The 21,410-nt window shown below is 38.5% G+C and overlaps 1 protein-coding gene across 12 annotated transcripts in view; it reads right to left on the reverse strand.

Moving 5' to 3' along the window:
- Positions 1-21,410, reverse strand: part of NEK10 (NIMA related kinase 10) — a 238,958-nt gene that overhangs the window by 160,842 nt on the left and 56,706 nt on the right. For 11 of the 12 annotated variants that reach the window (XR_006609259.1, XM_013057173.2, XM_004754326.3 and 8 more), the window contains 11 exons: positions 19,760-19,984; positions 16,066-16,205; positions 14,593-14,654; positions 12,791-12,868; positions 10,650-10,714; positions 9,177-9,279; positions 8,954-9,082; positions 8,294-8,431; positions 5,396-5,441; positions 2,484-2,605; positions 2,242-2,344 (listed from right to left, as the gene is read on the reverse strand). Coding sequence is in view for 11 of the 12 variants with exons in the window: in XM_013057173.2 (XP_012912627.1) it covers positions 2,242-2,344; positions 2,484-2,605; positions 5,396-5,441; positions 8,294-8,431; positions 8,954-9,082; positions 9,177-9,279; positions 10,650-10,714; positions 12,791-12,868; positions 14,593-14,654; positions 16,066-16,205; positions 19,760-19,984 (1,211 nt within the window). In the remaining variant the exon portion in view is untranslated. Of the gene's footprint in view, positions 1-2,241; positions 2,345-2,483; positions 2,606-3,342; positions 3,483-5,395; positions 5,442-8,293; positions 8,432-8,953; positions 9,083-9,176; positions 9,280-10,649; positions 10,715-12,790; positions 12,869-14,592; positions 14,655-16,065; positions 16,206-19,759; positions 19,985-21,410 lie in introns of those variants that run through there. The other variant, XM_013057174.2, reaches the window with a different exon arrangement.

Genomic DNA, 21,410 nt, shown 5'->3' on the forward strand with positions numbered 1-21,410 from the left:
GGCCATACAGCAGACCTAAATTCAAATCCCACTGCAGCAAGCCGCTACCAGAATGGAGTATCCAGGAAAACAAAACTGAGAGCAAATGCCATGTTTGGCCACATGGAAATAGTACAGAGAGGGCTTTTATAATCTTTTTGGAAGACTTGGGAAGAAGAAATAATACCTACATAGAAAATTAAGAAAACAAACAAAAGAGAAGGCAATTATTAACTCCAAGAAAAACAAAAAGGTCTATGAGAAAGGAGAAGGTGATCAACATTAAGCAGTAATTTATATAATAATAATAATGTAAACATTAAATATTGATTCTACCCCAAATTGTGCAATAACTTTATTGGCAGGATGGTAAATGGGGAAGAAGAAATACGAAAACTAAATCCTCAACTATCACAATGGAAAATCAAATACCAGAAGAAGCTAAAGAGAATGAAATTTTTCAGAAAACAGAGAATTGGGGATTGCAAAGAGGTAAATGTTTCTTCGTAAGATTTTTAGCACTACTTTATTTTGTAAACTATTTTGATGTGCAGTACTGATTACAGAATATAAATATAAAATTTAATAAGCTTAGATAGAAAAGAAATCAAGCTACTACAAGGAAAGCTTAATCTCAATGTATTAAATGTAACCAAAGAAATGATTATAGCTGATCTTAGTAAGAAAATAAAATGCAGGGTTGGCTATTACCCAGAAACGTGGCCTGAAAAGCCATTAAAGGCATCATATACAACACAAAACAAAATTAAATCAATCCTATTTAATAATATATAGGTATAATAAATTTGATTTCTATTAATTCTCATTAACTTATAAATCAAAATATCTATAGGTATATAAATGGGAACAATTCTTAAAGAAACACAAGTCTAATTTATAAAAAGAAAAAAAACCTGAAAGTTTATGGCAAACAAAATTGTAATTAATTTCAAATGATTAAGCAAATTTGTGTCCAAAGTGAAGATTCACAATTACTTTGTCTCATTTTATATTTCTGCCCTGGCCTGGAAATATTTCCAAGTAACTTTGCATTGGAAGTTAGCCAGAGTTCTTGTTTGGGGTTGCTTTTTATATTTTAAACTAATATAGGATGCCCTTAGAAAAATCTGGACAGTAAATATAATTGTTGCTATTGAAGACATGTGGTGATGGTTAAGGTGCACATTTGGAATTGCCTTCATGAAGAACTAGATTCTATTAAAACTAAGAGAATCAGCTTTACAATGTTACCATGTGTCTCTCACATCAATAACATTTAGGGAAGTGGTCCCCAAAGCTAAATGCCTAGGGCAATCCATGGAGGGCAGGAAAAAATATTGAAACCGTTATTTTGATTCTTTAGTGCACCCCTTTATATTTTATTTGAGGACTTTATACACTTATATTAAATAACTGTATAGTGATGCAGATATATAATTTATAAGTAAGCATATATACATTGGTAGTATATTACAAAATAAAAGTTTTACTGATGGCATGTCATGAGCAAAAAATATTTAGAGACCACTGATTTAGATATGTATATCCCTACTTATAGTTGGTGAACGATTAATAGTCCATGAGAGTAACACAAGTGTTCATGAGTGGAGAAGAATAAGAGAATACAAACTATCAATAATCTAGGCTAAAAAGTTAATTTTAAGTTATGATTGAGAACTATACAATTGTCGGGGGGAAAAATAACCTTCTCACTTGTAAAATTTTAGCCAACATTAGGCCTACCTGTATCCGTGGATTTGATAAAAACTGATGCTGAAATAAACAAATACCTAGATTTGTCATAGCTCCTGATATGTATACTTGTCACCCATATGATACAGACTATATTAAAATAGTTCAAAACAATGTGCTCACATGGTGGTCATAAAGGCTTTTGCTGATGAAGTGGTGTTCTATAGAGAGAAAAAAACCTAGCCACCATTGAATTGGGAATTCAATATTTAAACATTGAACAGTACTTTATTCTCTAACATGGGCAAAATATAACTCAATCAAGAACTACACTAGGGACGGCCCAATATAGTAGCCACCAGTCACATAGGGATGTTCAATTAAAATTTGATAGAATTTAAGATTCACATCCTTAGTCACACAAGCCACAGTTCAAATGTCCAATAGCCATATGCTGGACAATGCAGATATAGAATATCCCCTTAAGTACAGAAACTTCTATTGAACAACTCTCTCTTGAATAATATTCAGTAATTATTAAATTAAAAATTTTAAGATTCTGATACTTACTAACTGTTACTTTGTCTTTGTCCCCCAACATAATGTTGTTTGGTGTCAGATCTCTATGCACAATCCTCTTCTCCTTGTGTAAGTACCGAAGAGCTAAGCACAGCTTGAAAGAGCAAATAAAAAACAAATTTTATTCTCCCCAATATACATATCACTACTGATGACTACTATACACATGCCTAAGAAATCAGCTCAGAAATTTACTGTTTGTTAGAACAAAATTAATGAAAACAAAAATGTACCTGTATAAATATTTTCCATAGTCTTTCTTCAACAAAATGATGTTGTTTTTCCTTCAGAGAACTGAAATGCTCTCCAAGAGGGACCCCTTCTATAAGCTCCATAACTATATACAACCTATCATCTATAGGAAAACAAGGAAGACATAGTAGAAATTTAAATTTAATATATTTGGAAAAAAAACTTTTGAATTAGAATCTGTGTGTGCAGGGCACAGAGCTGAAGAGTTAGAGACGTGCTAAGATATGGATCCAGTCAGTCCTGGAGGCAGTGGAGGTGAGGGGCTCTTGGGGCTCCGGAGCCCAGCAACAGTCTCTTTTGGCTATGGACTACCTTGTCACTTAAGTTTACTCTGGCAAATATCACCATTTTCTATGTACACCAAGATGTGGAACAGTTGGGAGGTGCCAAAGAGAACAAGGTAAATGATGCCAAGTCATGGAGCCATTTCCTAAAGAACATGTAAACCCACCTTTCCTCTCAGTAGTTTAAAATTTACCCTTAAATCATGTCAGAAATTCAGAAAATTGCATTTTAAACTATTGTTTGATAGTCTCATGGATGTACCTCACAGAATTTTACAAGCGAATCATGCCAAGGTCTTGCAATGACACAGGTGAAAACATAACCCACCACAGAAATGTGTCATGCCCCTCTAGAACAGAGGGAGTTGGACTTCTACTGGGTTTATCTTATGGATTGAGGGAATCCCATAACTGATTGCATCCATCTCTTTGCTTTGGATGTCAAGAAACAAAGTAAATGCTACTTTCTCCTCTCAAACCAATATGAAACTATTAACAATGGCATGTGACATGTATCCTTTGTGATATTATGGATGTATATAAAATACATACGTACACAATATTCACAAAAGTGGAATATTTACTATACATGTTCCGCCACTCATCCTTTTTCATTCAGCAGGCTAGCCTAAGAGTACACACAGATCCATGCCATTCTTTCTCCTGGCTGCATAGTATTCTACAACACAGATGTCTCCTAAAGACAGACAGACATATCATTTTCAATTGTTCATTATTCCAAGAAATACTCAGTGTATATACTAATCTTACTCCTAGCTTAATTTTTTCCTTTCTTATATTAATTGATTCTTTATTGAAGTATGATTAACATACTGTATTATATTAGCTTCAGGTGTTCAATATAGTGATTTAATAGTTCTATACCATACTCAGTGCTCATCACAGTAAGGGTACTCTTTTTTTTTTTTTTTTAAGATTTTAGTTATTTGACAGAGAGAGATCACAGCAGACAGAGAGGCAGGCAGAGAGAGAGAGAGAGAGAAGCAGGCTCCCTGCTGAGCAGAGAGCCCGACGCGGGACTCGATCCCAGGACCCTGATATCATGACCTGAGCTGAAGGTAGCGGCTTAATCCACTGAGCCACCCACGCGCCCCCAGTAAGGGTACTCTTAATCCCATAATTCCCTAATTCAATTTCATTTAATTTCATATAATTCCCTAATCTATTTTATCATATTTCACGTATTTTTAGGCCATTTTCAATTCTTTTTGTAAAAGTTTTGTTTTGTTTTTAAATTAGTCTAAGTCGGGACGCCTGGGTGGCTCAGTTGGTTAAGCGTCTGCCTTCTGCTCAGGTCATGATCCCAGCGTCCTGGGATCGAGTCCCAGATCGGGCTCCTTGCTCAGCGGGGAGCCTGCTTCTCCCTCTGCCTCTGCTACCACTCAGCCTGCCTGTGCTCTCTCTCGCTCTCTCTCTCTCTCTCTCTCTCTGGCAAATAAATAAATAAATAAATAATCTTTAAAAAAAAAATTAGTCTAAGTTGTGTCACTTCAGTAGTGCAAGTCTGAAGCCAATCCTGATCTATAATGGGATATGCACTAAATTATAAGAAATTATTCTAATATTAAGAATTCTAATATGAAGGGAGCAGGATTTACAGGACAGTTTCAGCCCTGGGTTCCTCTGAGTCACCTAGGGGAAGGGAGATGGGTAAAATCTTAAAATGCCACACTACTGCAATAGGTCTGCATAATAATAATAGCACTTACAAAGTGGCAATGAGGAAGTCCCAACTGTTGCCTTGTACTTCCTTAAATCTTCCTCCACATGATTTACTTTGAAACTTCATATGTGATGCACATCATTAAGGTTTCTCAATACTTTTATTGTTTTGGTCAAAGGTTTTCAGCATGTTATTGAGTTTGGCTTTATCTCAACCTTTTTTTTTTTTTTTTAAAGATTTTATTTATTTATTTGACAGACAAGAGATCACAAGTAGGCAGGCAGAGAGGCAGGCAGAGAGGAGGAAGCAGGCTCCCCGCTGAGCAGAGAACCCTATGCAGGGCTCCATCCCAGAACCCTGGGGTCATGACCTGAGTAAAAAGCAGAGACTTTAACCACTGAGCCACCCAGGAGCCCCTTATCTCACCCTTCTGATCCTTGCACCTAAGAGGTCCTGTCTGCGGACTCAGTCAGGGCTCCATCGCCACCTTGTGGTAATTACCTGAACTTCACGTAAAATAAATCTAAAGACATAGCACTCCCAGTTTAGGGGGATGAAAAATATCAGAGTCAACGAAAACTATTTTTCATTTTGTCTTATACAAGCTATCAACTTTTAGTTTGCTGCTTTCCCGATCCTACTATGGTTTTGTGTGTGTGTAAGAAAAGAGCTGTAATAACTATTTTGCTTTGTTCGTGCAGTGCCTTTCATATAGGAGTCTAAGTACTTTTTAACTATTTGTAGGTCATTGATTATTATATCACTGTTTCACTGATCAATAAGTAATGCACAAGATCCTCCACAAATAAAGAAAATACTTGGGAAAAAAGAAAAGAATTAAGTTTATTTTGTGACATTCTAATATAGATAGAAATATTCAATATACTTTTCCTTAATTAGGAAGATCATGAAAACTCATACTTACTTTCCAGAAATGTTTTGTAATAGCGTACAACATTGGGATGATAGAGCTATAAGAAAATAAATAACAAACATCACATTACTTGAAAATATAATTGGACTATAACGGAAAATAATTGAAAACAACACAGAAATTATTGTATTCATTTTTATCTATAAAATTAAGCATTTCAAGATGTCATCTAATTGAGATTTGAGATTTTTATCATGATTATTATTTGCTACCTACAAAACTAATCTGAAAATAGCAATCTCCCATATAGCCTTCTCAATTAGAACTAAAAACGGATTGTACTTTATCACCTAATTTAACCAAAACAGAGAACTGTAGAAGTCAAAGTAACCTGAAGAATTCATGTAGTGCTCCCTATCCCAACACTACACACACATTGCAAAGAGAAGAAAACTGTAATGAAGCAATTTATGTTGAATATGCACACCATTGCTTTCCCCCTCCCTATTACTTAAATATTCCTATGTACTGTTTATGTCTATTCACACTTTGTGTCTTTCTATGTTCTCCAAAATGGTTAGTATGAAACTGAAGTAATCTAAGAGTTTACATTATAATAATAGTTGGAAAGGACTCCCTTCTTAGAGGCCAAACTTTAGTCGGGCTTCTCTGAGCTCTCTTCTTGACTAGACTTCATTCTTGGACTGCCTAGGTTTACCAAGAATCCTGCCAAACCAGATTAGCAAATCTCCCCAGTCTCGATATCCCAATCAAGTTCCTCATCATCCCATCTTTGATAGCTAATGAAGTCCTTCCAAGTAATTTCCCATCCAGGCACCCTTTCACCCAGCCTCCTGGTTGTAAATTGCTAGCTGTTGCTATTGTCTTTGAGTTGAATTCAATCTCTCTCCCCTGTTGTAATAGTTTGACTCCTATTGCAATAGTCTTGAGTGAAGTCTTCCTCACCATGTTTAAGAAGTGTTCCGTTCTTTAGCCTAAGTATACCTCAGGATATGATGTGGAAATTCTACTTTTTCAAAACTTTACTTTTCTATAAGAATACTAGAATTTTTATAGTTGCTTATTTATATTTTTAGTTTCTAGGCAAATTGAAATTTATTCTATCTCCGAATAGTTGACATTACGTTTATAAATGGTTTGCATTTCTTTCTGGTCTCTTTTCTTACCTTTTTGAAGGGAAGTCTGGTAACTGTCCTCCACAAACCTCCTCTCCTATTCCTCCATCATTTGAGTATGGGTGGAACATGGCTTCCCAGTCAGAGATTACATCTCTCAGCCTCCCTTGCAGCCGTGAGAACTGCCACTAAGTTCTCACCAAGGGAATGTAAGGGGAAAAACACATGTGCTCCTGTGTCTGAGACCTAAATACTGGGGAACCCCTCCCCCAACCACACTCTGTTCTTTCACCTTGGATGTGAACATGCCTGTGCCAGTTGCAACCATGCAGATGAAGACAATGGCCTAGGAGGTAGCAGAGCAGTAAGGGAAAAAGAACTTACATCCCCAAATGATTGCTCGGAACAGAGAACACCACTTGGTCCACTCACGCTAGGATTGTTACAGGAAGAGAAACAGCTCACTGCATTGCGAGGCCTCTTATTTAAGCCAATGTATCTGGACCCTCTTTCTGACTGCAGGTTAGTCTTATTCTTAACAAACACATTCTCCTTTTCTAGTTCCATTTCTGCCATTTCTGTCTGCCATCACCTCTCAATGTTATAATCCTTTCCATTGGTTCAGTTCTCTCTGAAGAGTGCAACTGTACAATTTTGAGTTATCTCAAAGCCCAAACACAAGCCACTTATCTGTCCTTACCTGATACTTTCTTTTCTTAGGAAGTGTGCTAAAACAAGGTCTACCTCATCAACTATCAAGTGGCCGGCAGATTTGAAACAATACGGGACCAGGTATGCAACAGAATCATATTCTAAGCCGAGCTCACTGGTCAGGACCACATCGAGATCAGGGTTCAAATGAAAATACTTGATCAGCTTGAAGCAAAGGCCATGCTCTAGCCTTGTGCTACAGTGAAACAGCACACTGTTGAAGATCAGAGTATCCCACGCAGGAGCACACACTAACTTCTTCAGGTCCACTCTTTTAGTATATATGAAAGTCAACTATAAAACAAGCTATTAGTGATAGTATGTACTGCAATTGATGAATTGGGCTAGAACTATGTATTTCAATGAATAAAGATTGTCATATTTATTTGGTAATCTTTATGTCCCAGCACAGACGCAAATTTAACTGGTGGAAAACAGAGCGGGGAAGCTGGTCGCTCTCCACAGGAGTTACAAATGAACAGTATCCATAATGAATGTATAAATAAGGAAAGCTGAAAAAGAAATCCATGTATTCTTGGATCACAAAATCCGATCTCACTTCTCTTCTGACATGTTTATTCTTTCTCCCCAAACAAACCTTCATAATGATAGTTAATTGAGTTGTTACATTATGTCTGAATATTCCGCTCGTGCCAATAAATAATAACCCATCTTGAAAATCTACTTTTAGATTTAATAAGCTGTATTTGGGGAATGTTAACAGCTTGGTTTCTCTTGACAAAAGTCAGGGGACTCTTAGTCATATGCTTATGCATGTAACTAAGTAACCAAATATTCTACAATATAATGAGAAGGAAATGGAGATGCTCGCAATGAGAAAAGAGGATGCTTCATATATGTGACCTCCTGCTGTAAACCCAGTCATTCCGCAACCCAAGCACGGAGACCAACTCCAGAAAGTCTTTCTATGGTTCAATGTCAAGGCTGCAGAAAAATAACTAAAATATTACCACCTCAATATCAATTATTGTAAACAGAACCAGTTCTTAAACAGCATGGACGAGAATAGCACAAGAACTCTACTTTCTTTCAGTGACACTCAGTTAAGGAACATATCCTCATAAACAAGAAAAACATTTACCTGCTCTTTAATTATTGTTAATTCAGAAACAATATTTTTTACACTGCTGTCTCGGTCTTTTTTATCCTTTCCAAATGCTGGGTTATGTAAATTGACCTCTTTCATTGCTAAAAGATTTTGGCCACTCCGCTTTCTAACCTAAAATAAGACCAAAAAATAAAATTAAAAGAATAAATAATAATAATGGGGTGGGGGTAGAAAGAAGGAAAAAAAGAGATTGATTAATAAGTCACACGATTAAAACAAGTAATAAATAATCTACATAAGTAACAACTTTTAAAATTCTGTCTATACACTAAGCTCAGCTCAAAAAACTGGTATCTCCTCAGTCTGCACTATTGATAGGTTTTCCTGGGTAAATATTGAAAACTCTGGTATGAACTTAGAGGAAGTCTCACGCACTGGGACAAGCCATTTTGACTATTTTTTGTGAGACATTAGCAAGGACTTTTGTCTTCAAAGATCAGTGACCAATTTCTAGAGCTGAGAGCTGAGATAAGATAATATTAGTACAGCTATTTGATGGGCAAAAACACCCCTTCTAATTTTTATCTGTTTTTCATTAACGAAGGTTCTAATCCAGTTGCATGGGTGTGTGTAAGTGGGATGTCTGGCTTGCTTCGGAATGTCGGAAATATTGTTCCCCAAGGGCAAAGTCACCTTGTAGACACAGCCAAAAGCTCCACTTCCAAGATGATCCAAAATCGCATAGTTGCCTATATATTTCGAAGGAGCTTTATTCTGATTAATGCTTTCAAGATTTTCAGCAATTTGCTTCAGTTCATCCTCCTAAAAGAAAAAATAAAAAGGAAATGGGCACTATGATAATTTTCATTCCTGACCACATACCAGCCTGACCAAATATTTAAAACTCAGGACTTACCACTAACAAATTCAACTTTGATACCAATTCTTCATAAGCACTGATATCACGAACATAATGTCCTATATCGATGAAGATCTCAAACAAGTCAGTGGGGAAAAGTCTACAGGGAAAACATACACACAGACATTTCACGTAGGGCTTGGTAACTGTTGCTCATTCCTTCCCTTTGGGACCTAGCTTACTCACAGATTAATTACATTAAACAAACTTAACTTCCTTAGGTTGTCAACAAAGTGGGGGCAAATAGCATTCACCAGCTTATCTCACAAAAATGAACTAGAACTATTATTCTTAAGGGATAATGAAAAGCAACCAGAGAGGAAAATTTCTAAAGATGTAGGGTACAACATTGTGCTTACAGTTAATAATACTGTGCCCTACACTTAGAAATTTGGTAAGAGGGCAGATTTCATGTTATGATACAAATTCTACAAAAAACTTGTTTGTAAGATATTTGGAGGTATAGGCCTTAAACATTTTGGAAAGGAATGTTTATGGGGTGTTTATGGAGTGCTGAACACTTTCATAAATGCCATTTGATTCAGTCCTCATATTAACCCTGGGAGGTAAATACTAACCCCATTCTTAAATGTTTTATGAAAACAAAAGAAAAATACAGGTAAATGAAAAAAAATGGAAAGATTTATGAATCATTTACAGGGTACTGGTTTTAAGGGCTTAGTAAAATCACTAAGTCCATAAAAATGGTTGGTTTAGGGCCTTGAAGTAAAAGATTATAGTAACTTTACTTCTTTTTCTTCCCTCAAATTCAAGCATCATTTGTAAATAAGGTAGCAACATAAAATGCACCAGTGCTTCTGAACAAAGAACATTATGCTAACTCAAGTTCTTATTTCCATCCACATTATCAATAGATTTCTAGTAAGAACTTGGGCCTATGATTTTGGCCACCCTGGCCAAGCCAGGGGCATGTAGACCACACATGTAGGTAACTACTGTTTGCTTCCCAAGGGGCTGATTTCCCTGTCATGCTCACTAGCACAGCCTTCTGACCCAAGAACACCTAGCCTCCTCCCCTTCAAATGAGCTCCTGCCCTATGAAGGATACCCTGACATATGCTTCTTTTCCGTTGATTCACAGGAAACGCATATACCAAGGTTGGAATTTCTAAATGCGTAAGAACAAGTACATATTTTGACGCCATTCATTTAAAATGTTAACGTCCAAGAAAAAAATTAAAAAAGGAAAACTAAAAACCATGGCAGTCACAGTAAGTAAGAATTATACTGATAGAGACATTTATTTCCTTTCTTCAACATTTAGTTCACTTTCAGGGTTAAGATATCACTAAGGTAAGTCAGTGTTACTACGTGCAGATTCTAAGAAATCTGAAAACACATGCTTTGCTTACTGCTTCATTCTTCTCTTACTGTTTACATCTAAATCAGGTATGTGAAAACCGGGCACTCTCATGATCACTAGTCACTTAAATTTCTGTAAGCTCATACCTTTTAAAGAGTGGTCTGTTTCTTTCCATACTGAAGAGAAACCTCAAGGCTCTGAATGCATAACACTGGAAAATAAAAGGGTGTGTGATTCTCTACTGGTAGCTCAGCAAACTAAAACATCCCCAGTATAAAATTATCAAGAACTAAACATTGAAGTGACTTTATTGTGAATGGCTGGGCTCCGTGGGAGTCAAAGCTTAGAACTAAAACCAAAAACCATCAATACCTGGGGTAGGTCTCATATTTTTAAAAAGTGTTTATATTGTAGAATGATCAGATGTTAGCCTTGTTCCACTCAGTACTTGTCATTAATTCCTTTCTAGAAAGAACAAGATGAACACAGAGACCAAAAATAAAATTCTTACTCTGAGAAAACCAAACGTCCAGAGATTTTCAGGAGCTCAAGGTTTATTTTCTTTCTAGCCTGCTATGTATGCCTCAATATTTATATGGCTTCTATGAGAAAATAAACACTTGAAATGATGACATATAAAAATAGCCACAGGCACATTGGACTCAAACTTGACAAATTGGTCTCTTGAGTAAAGAGTCTTAAGCGTTCCCCAAATAGAACAATCTACAGTAACTCCCGAGAACACTCAGAAAGAGGCCTGTGAGACTTGACCAAAGAAAAATAAACGTCTAAACGTCTGACGGTTTGCAGTGCCAAGAAAAAAAACCAGAGAGCCCCCGGCCTGTAGTTGGGCCTGGACACAGGCCACCACGGGGGTGATCAGGGTCTGCTGAACTTGGATCTGGAATCATTCCATAAAATTAGTGGTCTGAATACAGAAGGTCCCAAATAAAATTGCCCAGAGAAGCAGGCAGCTGACACAATGCCATGACTGAGCCTGGGGGAGGGTGGAGGAGACAGTGAGAAAGTACAGGACACAAATGCTCCTGTACCATTTCTTTCTTCCTTTCTTTCTTTCTTTATTTATTTCTTTTTAAGGATTTTGTTTATTTATTTATTTGACAGAGAGATAGAGAGAGAGAGTACAAGTAAGCAGAGCAGCAGGCAGAGGGAGAGAGAGAGAAGCAGGCTCTCAGCTGAGCAGGGAGCCTGACGCAGGGCTCGATCCCAGGACCCTGGAATCATGACCTGAGCTGAAGGCCGTCACTTATCTGACTGAGCCACACAGGAGCCCCCTCAAAAACCATTTCAATGTGAATTTTTAGGAAGCAGCAACAGGCTTTACAAAATGCATCTGCAGGGTGGAGTTGCCTGACTCTGTGGTCCAGCATCACATCATGCATCTGTGGCACACCAAAGAAATGAAGTCCCACACCCGTATGTTCTCATGAGTAACTCTTGAAAACCTCTGCCTGCAGTCCACAGATACCACAAGAACCTCTCTGCTCATTTTCATTCTCGCTCTGGGTGACAGCCCTTCAATCAGGTTGGAGGTAAACATGGATTCTTACTTCCTCTTCCTAATGACCTGGGGGGGAACATGAGTGGCAAGTACTGCAAAGGCTTACTTTTAATCTAATTTTATCTTTTCAGTATCTTCGGGGACACTGGCCCCCTGATGCACACTCTTCAAAACAGCACACAGGTGCAGTAACAGGCACCCCTCTTACCTGTGAGGCCTTACTTCTCTCCCCTGACCACAACCCCAGCCCCACTGGGTAGCCTAAGCACACTCTAAGCTCCCTGGCTCTCCCACCTTGTACACAGTGTTCTCCCTGTGCGGAATGCCCTTCCATCCTTTTAGCAGATGCCATGGCTGCCCCAGGCATACCCCTTCATCGACTTGGCAAGTCTCTTCTCATCTACCCAGATCCATTTTACAGGCTTTCCTTGTAAAGATGAAATGTTACCAACTGTGGTCAGTGCTTAAAGATGGAATATAATTTTCCTCTTACAGTTTTCCAATACATAAGCATTGTTTTGCAAAAAATAACAGAACTTACTGACCAGCAAAGAAATACATAAATAAAATCATCTGATCACCCCACCCAGAGAAATCACTATTAAGCCCTTTGTGTTGTTTGAACAGCATTTGTTTTCAAGCCAGCCTCTTGCACCCTATATTTTCCCTCCCAGACACTACAGAGACTGGGAGGGAATTTATATTATCCCAGTTTCCCCAGATTTCAGTAACTCAATACTGAAGAACAATGGACATGCTTATTACCTGTAATAGATTCGTTTTCGCTGCATTCTTTTGTTTGTTTGGTAAAATTAGCTTTGCTATTGTATATACACCATTTTCCTGGAAGAATAAAGAACCCGTGTTATCTATGACCAGCGGCAATGCCATAGAGACACAGAAACACAAAGAGGCAACTACACAACCTCAAAAATTAATGTTAGAGGAGAAATATTCATAGAATTTTAGTACTTTGTATAAGTTTACAAGAGAACAGTAAATATATCAGTGTAATACTTTTAAGCACCAAAAACTACAACCACAATCTAAAATTTCAACCGTCTTTAAAGAGGATAAATCATAAAGCATATCAGTTTAAAGTCATTTAAATACTTGAAAAACAAAGAGTAAGGGATACAAAGGGACTGAGTAAAGGGATCCAAATATCTTTATACTTCGCATTTTAATTGTCTAACTATGAAATATAATTTCTCCCTTTACAGTTTGGTAATAACTATACACATAAATAAATTATTATAGAAAAGAACATAGAATAAATACATAAGAGTAATAGATTTTAAAAAATGAAAGTGATCCATGAAAAGTACAGAAAGTTATCCTTCTAGACTTACTCTAATATATACACAGAATGAACAAAAAGTGCTAACTTATTGCTACTTTTCTATTATCTATTAAATACTTGATTTGCTGAACTCTATTATACATGGGCTTTTATATTAAAATCGTGCAGAGATTTACCTGCCTTTCTGCATTTCATCTTTATAGGTATTCTGTGAGTCAGTCTATAATTTTCCTGCTTTATCTATGACAAAACCAAATCTTAGAGAGACTAAGTCATTTTTATAAAGGCTGAACCACCAAGAAATGACAGTAGGAACTGAACTTCAACATGGCCAAGTCCAAACGCCCTGCTCCACCACTAACCCCTGATGTGCTGAGATTGCCCTCGAGCCTCTAATCATCAGTGATCTGATCTCTTATGATTTTATGTTTTGGGTATTTGTGTATTATGTATTTGTGTATTTTGAAGTTGAAGTTGGAAATACTGTACGCTACTTCCATATACTGCTGTATATGTGGTGGACTGATTAACGAACTATGCTTTGTGAAACTGGTTTCTTGGCAATAAATATGTTGTTGGTGTGGCGTTTCAGTCACCTCTAGCTGAATAACCTGATATGCTCTTAATTCAAATGACTTGTATCTTTAATTCATGGTATCCTATATGTCCAGAATTAGAGCAATTCAAAATTGTTTTAAAAAGAGATGAAATGAAAAAAACTGCACATAATATAGGGAAGAAACACCAGAGATTAACCACAGGGCAGGTCTCTCTAAGCCAAGTGAGGTAAAGGAAGGACAAGACTATAAAATAGAATTCTAGGAACACCTGGCTGGCTCAGTCAGTACAGCATGTGACTCCCAATCTTGGGGATTTGAGTTTGAGCCCCGTGTTGGGTGTAGAGATTGCTTAAAAATAAAATGTTAGAAGGAAGTTTAAAAAGTTAGGGATGCTTAGATGGCTAAGTAGGCTAAGCATCTGCCTTTGGCTCAGGTCATGATCCCAGAGTCCTGGGATCAAGTCCCGCATCAAAAAAAATAAAATCTTAATTAAAAAATAAAATCTTAATTAAAAAGTTTAAAAATTAAAAAATAAAAGAGAATATAAAATGGAATTCTAGAACTTAAATAAGACCTATTAAAACATTTTAAAACCATAGCATGGGATCCCACAAGCTGCATTCTGGGATAGAGAGTTTGCCCGAAGCGGAGTCTGTGAGCACAGACGTGAACTGCAGCCAGAGCCCGGAGAGCCGCGTTCTCACCTGGACCACCTGGTGGGCGTTGGTGTCGTTGAGCACCAGCTCGGTGAGGGCGGCACAGCAGGCTGGAAGGAAAACCACCAAGTGATCGTGTCTGTCATCACCAACTGCACTGTACACGATTCTGTCAATACTCTAGCTCCTCAGGGAATCCTGTGAGCAGAGTCACTCCTCCAAATACAGTACCCTTCCCTGTGACATAGCTCTGGGAGGAGGGAAACTGATTTGCATAGTGTCTGCCTCTGCTGGTCATGTAGTTCGTGCGCATCTACACCCATCAGTAGCATTTTATTGAGCACTTACTGTGTACAGGGAGGCAGCATCATCATAAATAATCCCCAGTGGCCAGCAGGTGCCTGGCACTCAGCAGGTCCTCAGTAAATACATCTACAATGGTTGGATACATGAGTACTTCAAATACATGATCCAAATTATCCCTTGTAATCAGAGGATGTACCGTGACTATCAGCAGTACTGACGAGAAGTCTGAGGTTCACAGAGACTGACAGACAATGCCACAGAACTTACTAAGGGAAAGAGGCCAGAAGTCTAAGTGCATCTGCCCGATGTTAAATCCCACCCCTAGAGCACCACCCTCCCTGCCCGCTCATGGCCACAGCAGCAGCCTCCCATGACATTCTGTACCAAGCTGCTTCTTGTCCAGCCAGAAATATGCTGGATCTTATGGCACAGAGCACCTGTAAAGGGTGCTACCATTTTATGGGGCCCTTGTGCTGGCCCTGCACTGTGCCTTGGGTATTACATATATCCTTATATACTTCTACCAGCCTGCCCTCCTGCTGCTCCACACCCCCACCAGTGCCTCTCTGACTCCTCGACTGGCTGCTGCAGGGCGCCCAGCATGGTCAGCAGCACTTATCCCAAAGCCCCATTTGTCCCAAAGGCCAGGTGCCCTTGTGTGAACCTTGTTCGGGGTTGTGCCAAACTGCCAAAAGTGTGGGCATACATCCCTGCTCCTGCTTTTGTGTGGCAAGAGAGGCTCTGACCTCCCTTTAGGTGCTCACGTGGAGTAATGAAGGCACTCCCTTGTTTCCAGGGGAATGGGTGTGTGGATTATAGAATCTCCCTGAAGGAAGGTGCCCTGAGATCTAGAAAACATAGGAACCATGATTCTGGCCACAAAGCAAGCTGAATTCTCCAATCCAGCTTTACCAATAATAAGGCTACTGTTCTTCTCTTTATGTCTGACCTCCATGCTGATTTCTCAATGTATTCAGAATGTGAAAGGGAGAGAAAAGTCTGTGGCATGACTAATCTGCAGGCCCAACATGAGTTCTGGAGGTTTTAGTCATCTACATGGATTTAACTTCACAGTTTTCAAACTTACAAATTGTGCCTACTTCCTATTACCATACATAACAGAGAATAATAAATTATTATCACCATCACAGAGCATAATAAAACAATATGCTAAACAGTATCAGATAGTAAAACATAGTAATATGATATAAATACCTGCTTGAAGAGAAAAAGTATTTTCTTGTATTTCCCGAGGGCTTAAATCTTCTGACAAATGAAGCTGCTGGATTCTGCCCGCTGCATTTGCACTTGACAGGCTGCCAATGGAAGAACGATCGGAAACAAAATTTCTGTCTCTGAAAAAGAAAAGTGAATGTTTAGCTTATCAATTTTTCCTCATGCTCAGTGCTTTCTGGGTCCTGTTTAAGAAATGTTTGCCTCCCCCAGGCGGTGAAGTTTTCTCCTATGTTATCTTTATTGTTTCACCTTCCAATCCACCTAGAATGGATTTCTGTGTGCGGTGTGAGGCAGGGGTCCCTTCTTTCCTTACTTTTTTTCTTCCTCCCTCCCTTTCTTCCTTCCTTCCCTCCTGCTTTCTTTTATGGTTACTGAACTAACTCTAGCACTCTGTCATTTCTTCACAGCTTCACATGCCCACCTTTTTTTTTGTTTTATGATTTCATTTTTAAGTAATATCTACCCCCAGCGTGGGGGGCTAGAACTGACAACTCTGAGATCAAGAGTTGCATGCTCTACTGACTGAGCCAGCTAGAAGAGCTCCCTGCTCCTCCCCCACCTCTGTTTTTGAACCCTATTCTCCTGTTATCAATTCACCTAACTAAATGTCAGTCTTCTTCATTCTGAGTTTTCTTTTTCCAAGCAATTCCAGTCTTTCCTTATTTTGGTAAAGATCTCTTCTTTTATATTTTTGAATTTTTTAAAAAAAGATTTTATTGATTTGAGAGAAAGCATGCACATGCATGCACATAAGTCAGGGGACAAGGAGCAGAGGGAGAAGGAGAAACAGACTCTCCACTGAGCACAGAGCCAGATTTAGGGCTCCATGCAGTGCTCGATCCCAGGACCCTGAGGTCATGACCTGAGCTGAAGAGCAAATGAGCCACCCAGGAGTCCCATCTTTGAATTTTTAATCCTTTTGCTTTATTCTCTTACCTAGGATATCAGTTATCCACAGGTTGAAAACTCATCTTCTACAAGCCATATCCTTCATTTTCTAATGGTTCTCATTTGTCTTTTTTCTCCCCATTATGTGCAATTTTTTCAAGTGTGCCCTTCCTAATTCCAGTTTCTATCTGGTACTCTGATGAATGTCTCAGTTCCATGGATTATTCACTCTTTGCCTTTTTTCCTAGCTCTGCAATATATCTCCTCCCCTTTTTATTATCCTAGCATCTCATCTTTAATCTCCAGTAATAAATGTCATGTTCTGTTTAATACCTTTGATAAAATAAAGCATATTTTTCTGTTTACTCAAGGTAACACCTTGAGTATCTATTATCTTTTCTTTTTGTCTTTTATCTATCTTGTTCCTTTCTGTTTAATGTGGCTACTATCTATTTTGTTCCTTTTTGTCTTTTATCTATTTTGTTCCTTTTTGTTTAAAGTGGCTACTATATTTTTTCATTTATTTCTTTTTTATGGCAGCAGCTCTATCTTGATTTCTTTATGCCAAAGTATTGCATAGATGGATTCATCATGGCTTCATTCCCATGTTATCTGGGCCTACTAGCGCCCTCCCTTCAGGTAGCATAAGGAAAATAATGGAGATGGGTCTAGGGATAGTCACAGCTGGTGATCTCATCTGTCAACCAAATTAAGTTAAACTCAAATTTCAGAGAACACTCCCCCTCCTTGAGTCTATCGCCCCTCAGGAACTGTTCTGGAGTTTAAAATTGTAGGTGAATGGGCATGAACAGGTTTCCTGGAAACTGCCTTGACACAATCCCCGTTCCTACTCATGCCAGCAGACAGCCTGGCAGTCTCCACCCCTTGTACCAGCTCTAGGCAGTGGAGGGGCAGGCGCAAGCTCTGAATGGATATTGCTTACCTAGCTGGGGTAATAAATTCTCCCAAAGCACTGAGACATATTTAACATACAGTAAGTGTTGACATATATCATTTTCCCAGGAAAGAGTTTTCTTTGCAGCATATTGCAGCATAGAAATGGATTTGCCAACTGACTCTTTAGATATGAAAGAACTCATTTCTCCCAAGGATGGTTACATTTTGAGGAAAAGAGGAAAACTGGTGCCTTCTTGTATTAAACTTAATCTACAGTTTTATCTCTGAAGTACTGCTTAATGATCATAGAATTTGATTTTATCATCAAGAAAATAACTGCTCTCCAAATGGGCAATCCATAGCTTTTGGAATAGTTGTATCAACCACCCATAATACCCACCACTACCATCAGCATCACCATCAGCATCCTACAGAAGCAAGCAAAAAATATATAATAACAAAAACAAAAACAAAACAAAAAACTTAGTTAAGTGTTCAAGGAGCTAGCTTATTATGCCATAGTACTAATGAAAGATTTATAATTTATACTATAAAGTATTTAACATTTCTACGTGATACTCATAAAAGCAAGTAGGGGCACCTGGGTGGCTTAGTCACATAAGTGTGTCTGCCTTTGGATCAGGTCATGGGCTCAGGGTCCTGGGATCAAGTCCCGCATTGGACTCCCTGCTCACTGGGGAGTCTGTTTCTCCCTCTCTCTGCTCGTGCTCTCTCTCTCAAATAAATAAAAAGTAAAAATAAAAATATTTTTTTAAAAAAGCAAATAGATTGTCAATAGCTTATATTTTTCCTTTGTTTTGATAATGATAGGAATAATTAATAAAGCTATTGACCATATCTCTATAGTCTGTTCTTGTGCTTTGAAACATTCCCTCACAGAAAATGAAGTTGATAACACACAGTTCCATAATATCCATAGAGGTACAACAAACACAAGGTCTGAATAACACTGATGTAATAATATCTGGTCATACTGAGAAAGATAAGTCACTCTGCTTTTATTAGAGAGCTTTATTTATGTTCGCGTGTTACAAGGGTGATTCCTTTCAGGGAGACATATTCTTTTTCAACTTTGATTCAGTACCTGTAGGGTTGAATTATGCTTTATAATAATTTTAGGTACTAGAATTTTCCCACTGATGGTACCAAAAGATATCATTATCCATGGCTTCAATATATCTAATACATACTTATTGAAACATACTTCAAGAAAGTTTCAATTTGAAACTATTTTAATAACCATTCCTTCTCCATACTCAAGGTTTTGAATGTTGTTAGAATTTTACTTTTAAAAGAGAGAAGATAAGGTGTTAACTCACCTTAAGAGCAGCTGGACCAGGGTCAGTAGCATGGCAATCGTTTGATCAATAATATTTTCTCCCATTTTAACTATGGATTATGCATCTGTTCTTTAATTACAGGTTTTGCTTTCTCTTTGTAGATAAATGACATACAAAATGTCATGCAAATGTAGACATTTTAGTAAAAAAGTAAATTTAAAGTAAAATTGCATGTAAAATTATTATACTTGCTGGGATTACAATATGCATTGAGTGCATCAAGAAAAAGGTGGTAAGCTAAATGTTTTCTTGTGGTTGTTGGGTTTCGTTCAATCTACATTTGCAGACTGATGGCCTTCTCTATTCCCAGCATTGTCATGGAGGCTGGTGATGCAAAGATAAATATTTCAGGGCTCCCAAGAAAATGCCCCTGATACTGATTTCAAGTATGTTTGTGACAAGCATAAGTGATTGTCCATAACATGAAAAACCAAAGAGGAGGAGGAAGCAAGCTGATCTGCCATTGTATGGCAAGTCGCCAACCTTCAGTGATGAAGGCAAAGTCGGCCATAGCCCCCCTGACTCACCCTCGTAAAATATGAAGAAGCTGCTTGATGCCTCCCCAAATGCGAATTTCCACACTGGTCTCAGGGTCCTCACAAACCTGAACCAGAATCCAGACAACACTCCAGAGCAGCTTCAGGTGGTCAGAGTGGAGCAGACTGAGGAGGACAGGTATCCCCTCATAGAGCTTCACCTGCTCTTTCACTTGGGGTTCAGCACAAAGTAGGCGCAGTAACTCCGCAGTTAGTCTGGAAGGGGATGGGGAGGAGGGAAGGATGAGAATCACAGCACAGTGGTTACTGACTTTGCATTTGGACTAGAGTTATCATCACAGTGGTGCTCTAATATTTTCTAAGTCATGGATCAACATATGTTTTCATAAAGGATTGGATCACAGCAGAGTGTTTCAGGCTTTTCTAGCCATACAGCTTTGGTCACAGCTACCCAACCCAGCCAGCACATAAAACAAATGGGCATAAAAACAAATGGGCATGGCTATGTTCCAATAAATCTTTATTTACAAAAACAGGCAGGGAGTCCAATTTAGCCTATGGGACATAGTTTCCTGACCACTGTTCTAAGTTATAGCCTCCCTGTAAGCCCTCTGGTCTGGCTAAAAACTGACTAACCAGCAAACAGCTATCAAGTACATACAATGGGACCTGCGTTGTGCTCAAGACAAAAGAAATAAAGTTTTATCATAGTCTTCAGAAACTTATAATGTGGTTACAAAAACAGAACATTAAAACAAAATGTCAAAACCACTATAATGCAAGGAGATTAATGTAACGTGCCCATTGAGTATCTGGAGAATAAAATAAAGATAATGATAGCACAGGACACACAATGTTCAGCAGAGTTCTGAAACATTATGATGACAGACGTTCCCTAGAGCTATCCTTAACCCTCCAGTCTCACACTCTAAACACTCTCCCTGGACAATGCCATCCATTCCCATGACTTCAAACACCTCCTCTATCCCAGTACTGTGAGCTCAGCCCAGGCAGCGCACTCAGCCTCCAGAAGTTCTAGCCACACGGTAGTCCCAGGTACTCATCCCACTGGGTCTCAACTCAAAGTCATTATTCTCCTCCCCAAACTAGCTCTTCCTCTAACATCCCTGGTGTTGATTCATGACATCAGTCTTTTCAGTTTTCGAAGCCAGAAGAAGGAACCATCCAAGACACTTCCTTCTCCTTTCCCAATCCACCACTTCCAATCAAGAGTGCCCCCTTTTCCCTAGGCAACTGCTGAGATTAATTCTCTTGCAAGTCATACAGCTGTCTAACCCCACTGCTCCTCCCATTCTTGTGATCCTTGACTGTGCTCAGACAGAAGCCTCACTGTCACCTGCCTCTCAACTCTTCTCATGCCCATACTGCTCTACAGTTCCTTTCCCCTGAGCCAATTTTCTATAGCTCCAATCCCTCCCAAACTTATGTGCTCTGACATTCAGAACGTATATTCTTTGGCAAATAGTGTTCTTTATCTCCTTGATCTTTCCACACCAAACATCCCCTCCCTTGTTCTAAAGGGAGCTCCTTGTGTGGCTATATTCCCCATGCCACATACCCCACACACTGCTATCAGAGTAATCTCCCTGCAAAATAAATCTGATCATGCTTAAAATCTTTCTGTAAGTCCCCATAATGTGCATGGATAAAAAGCACACTC

This window comes from Mustela putorius, unplaced genomic scaffold (genome assembly GCF_011764305.1).
Source record: "Mustela putorius furo isolate JIRA1106 unplaced genomic scaffold, ASM1176430v1.1 tig00003834_pilon_pilon_pilon, whole genome shotgun sequence".
Taxonomy (NCBI): domain Eukaryota; kingdom Metazoa; phylum Chordata; class Mammalia; order Carnivora; family Mustelidae; genus Mustela; species Mustela putorius.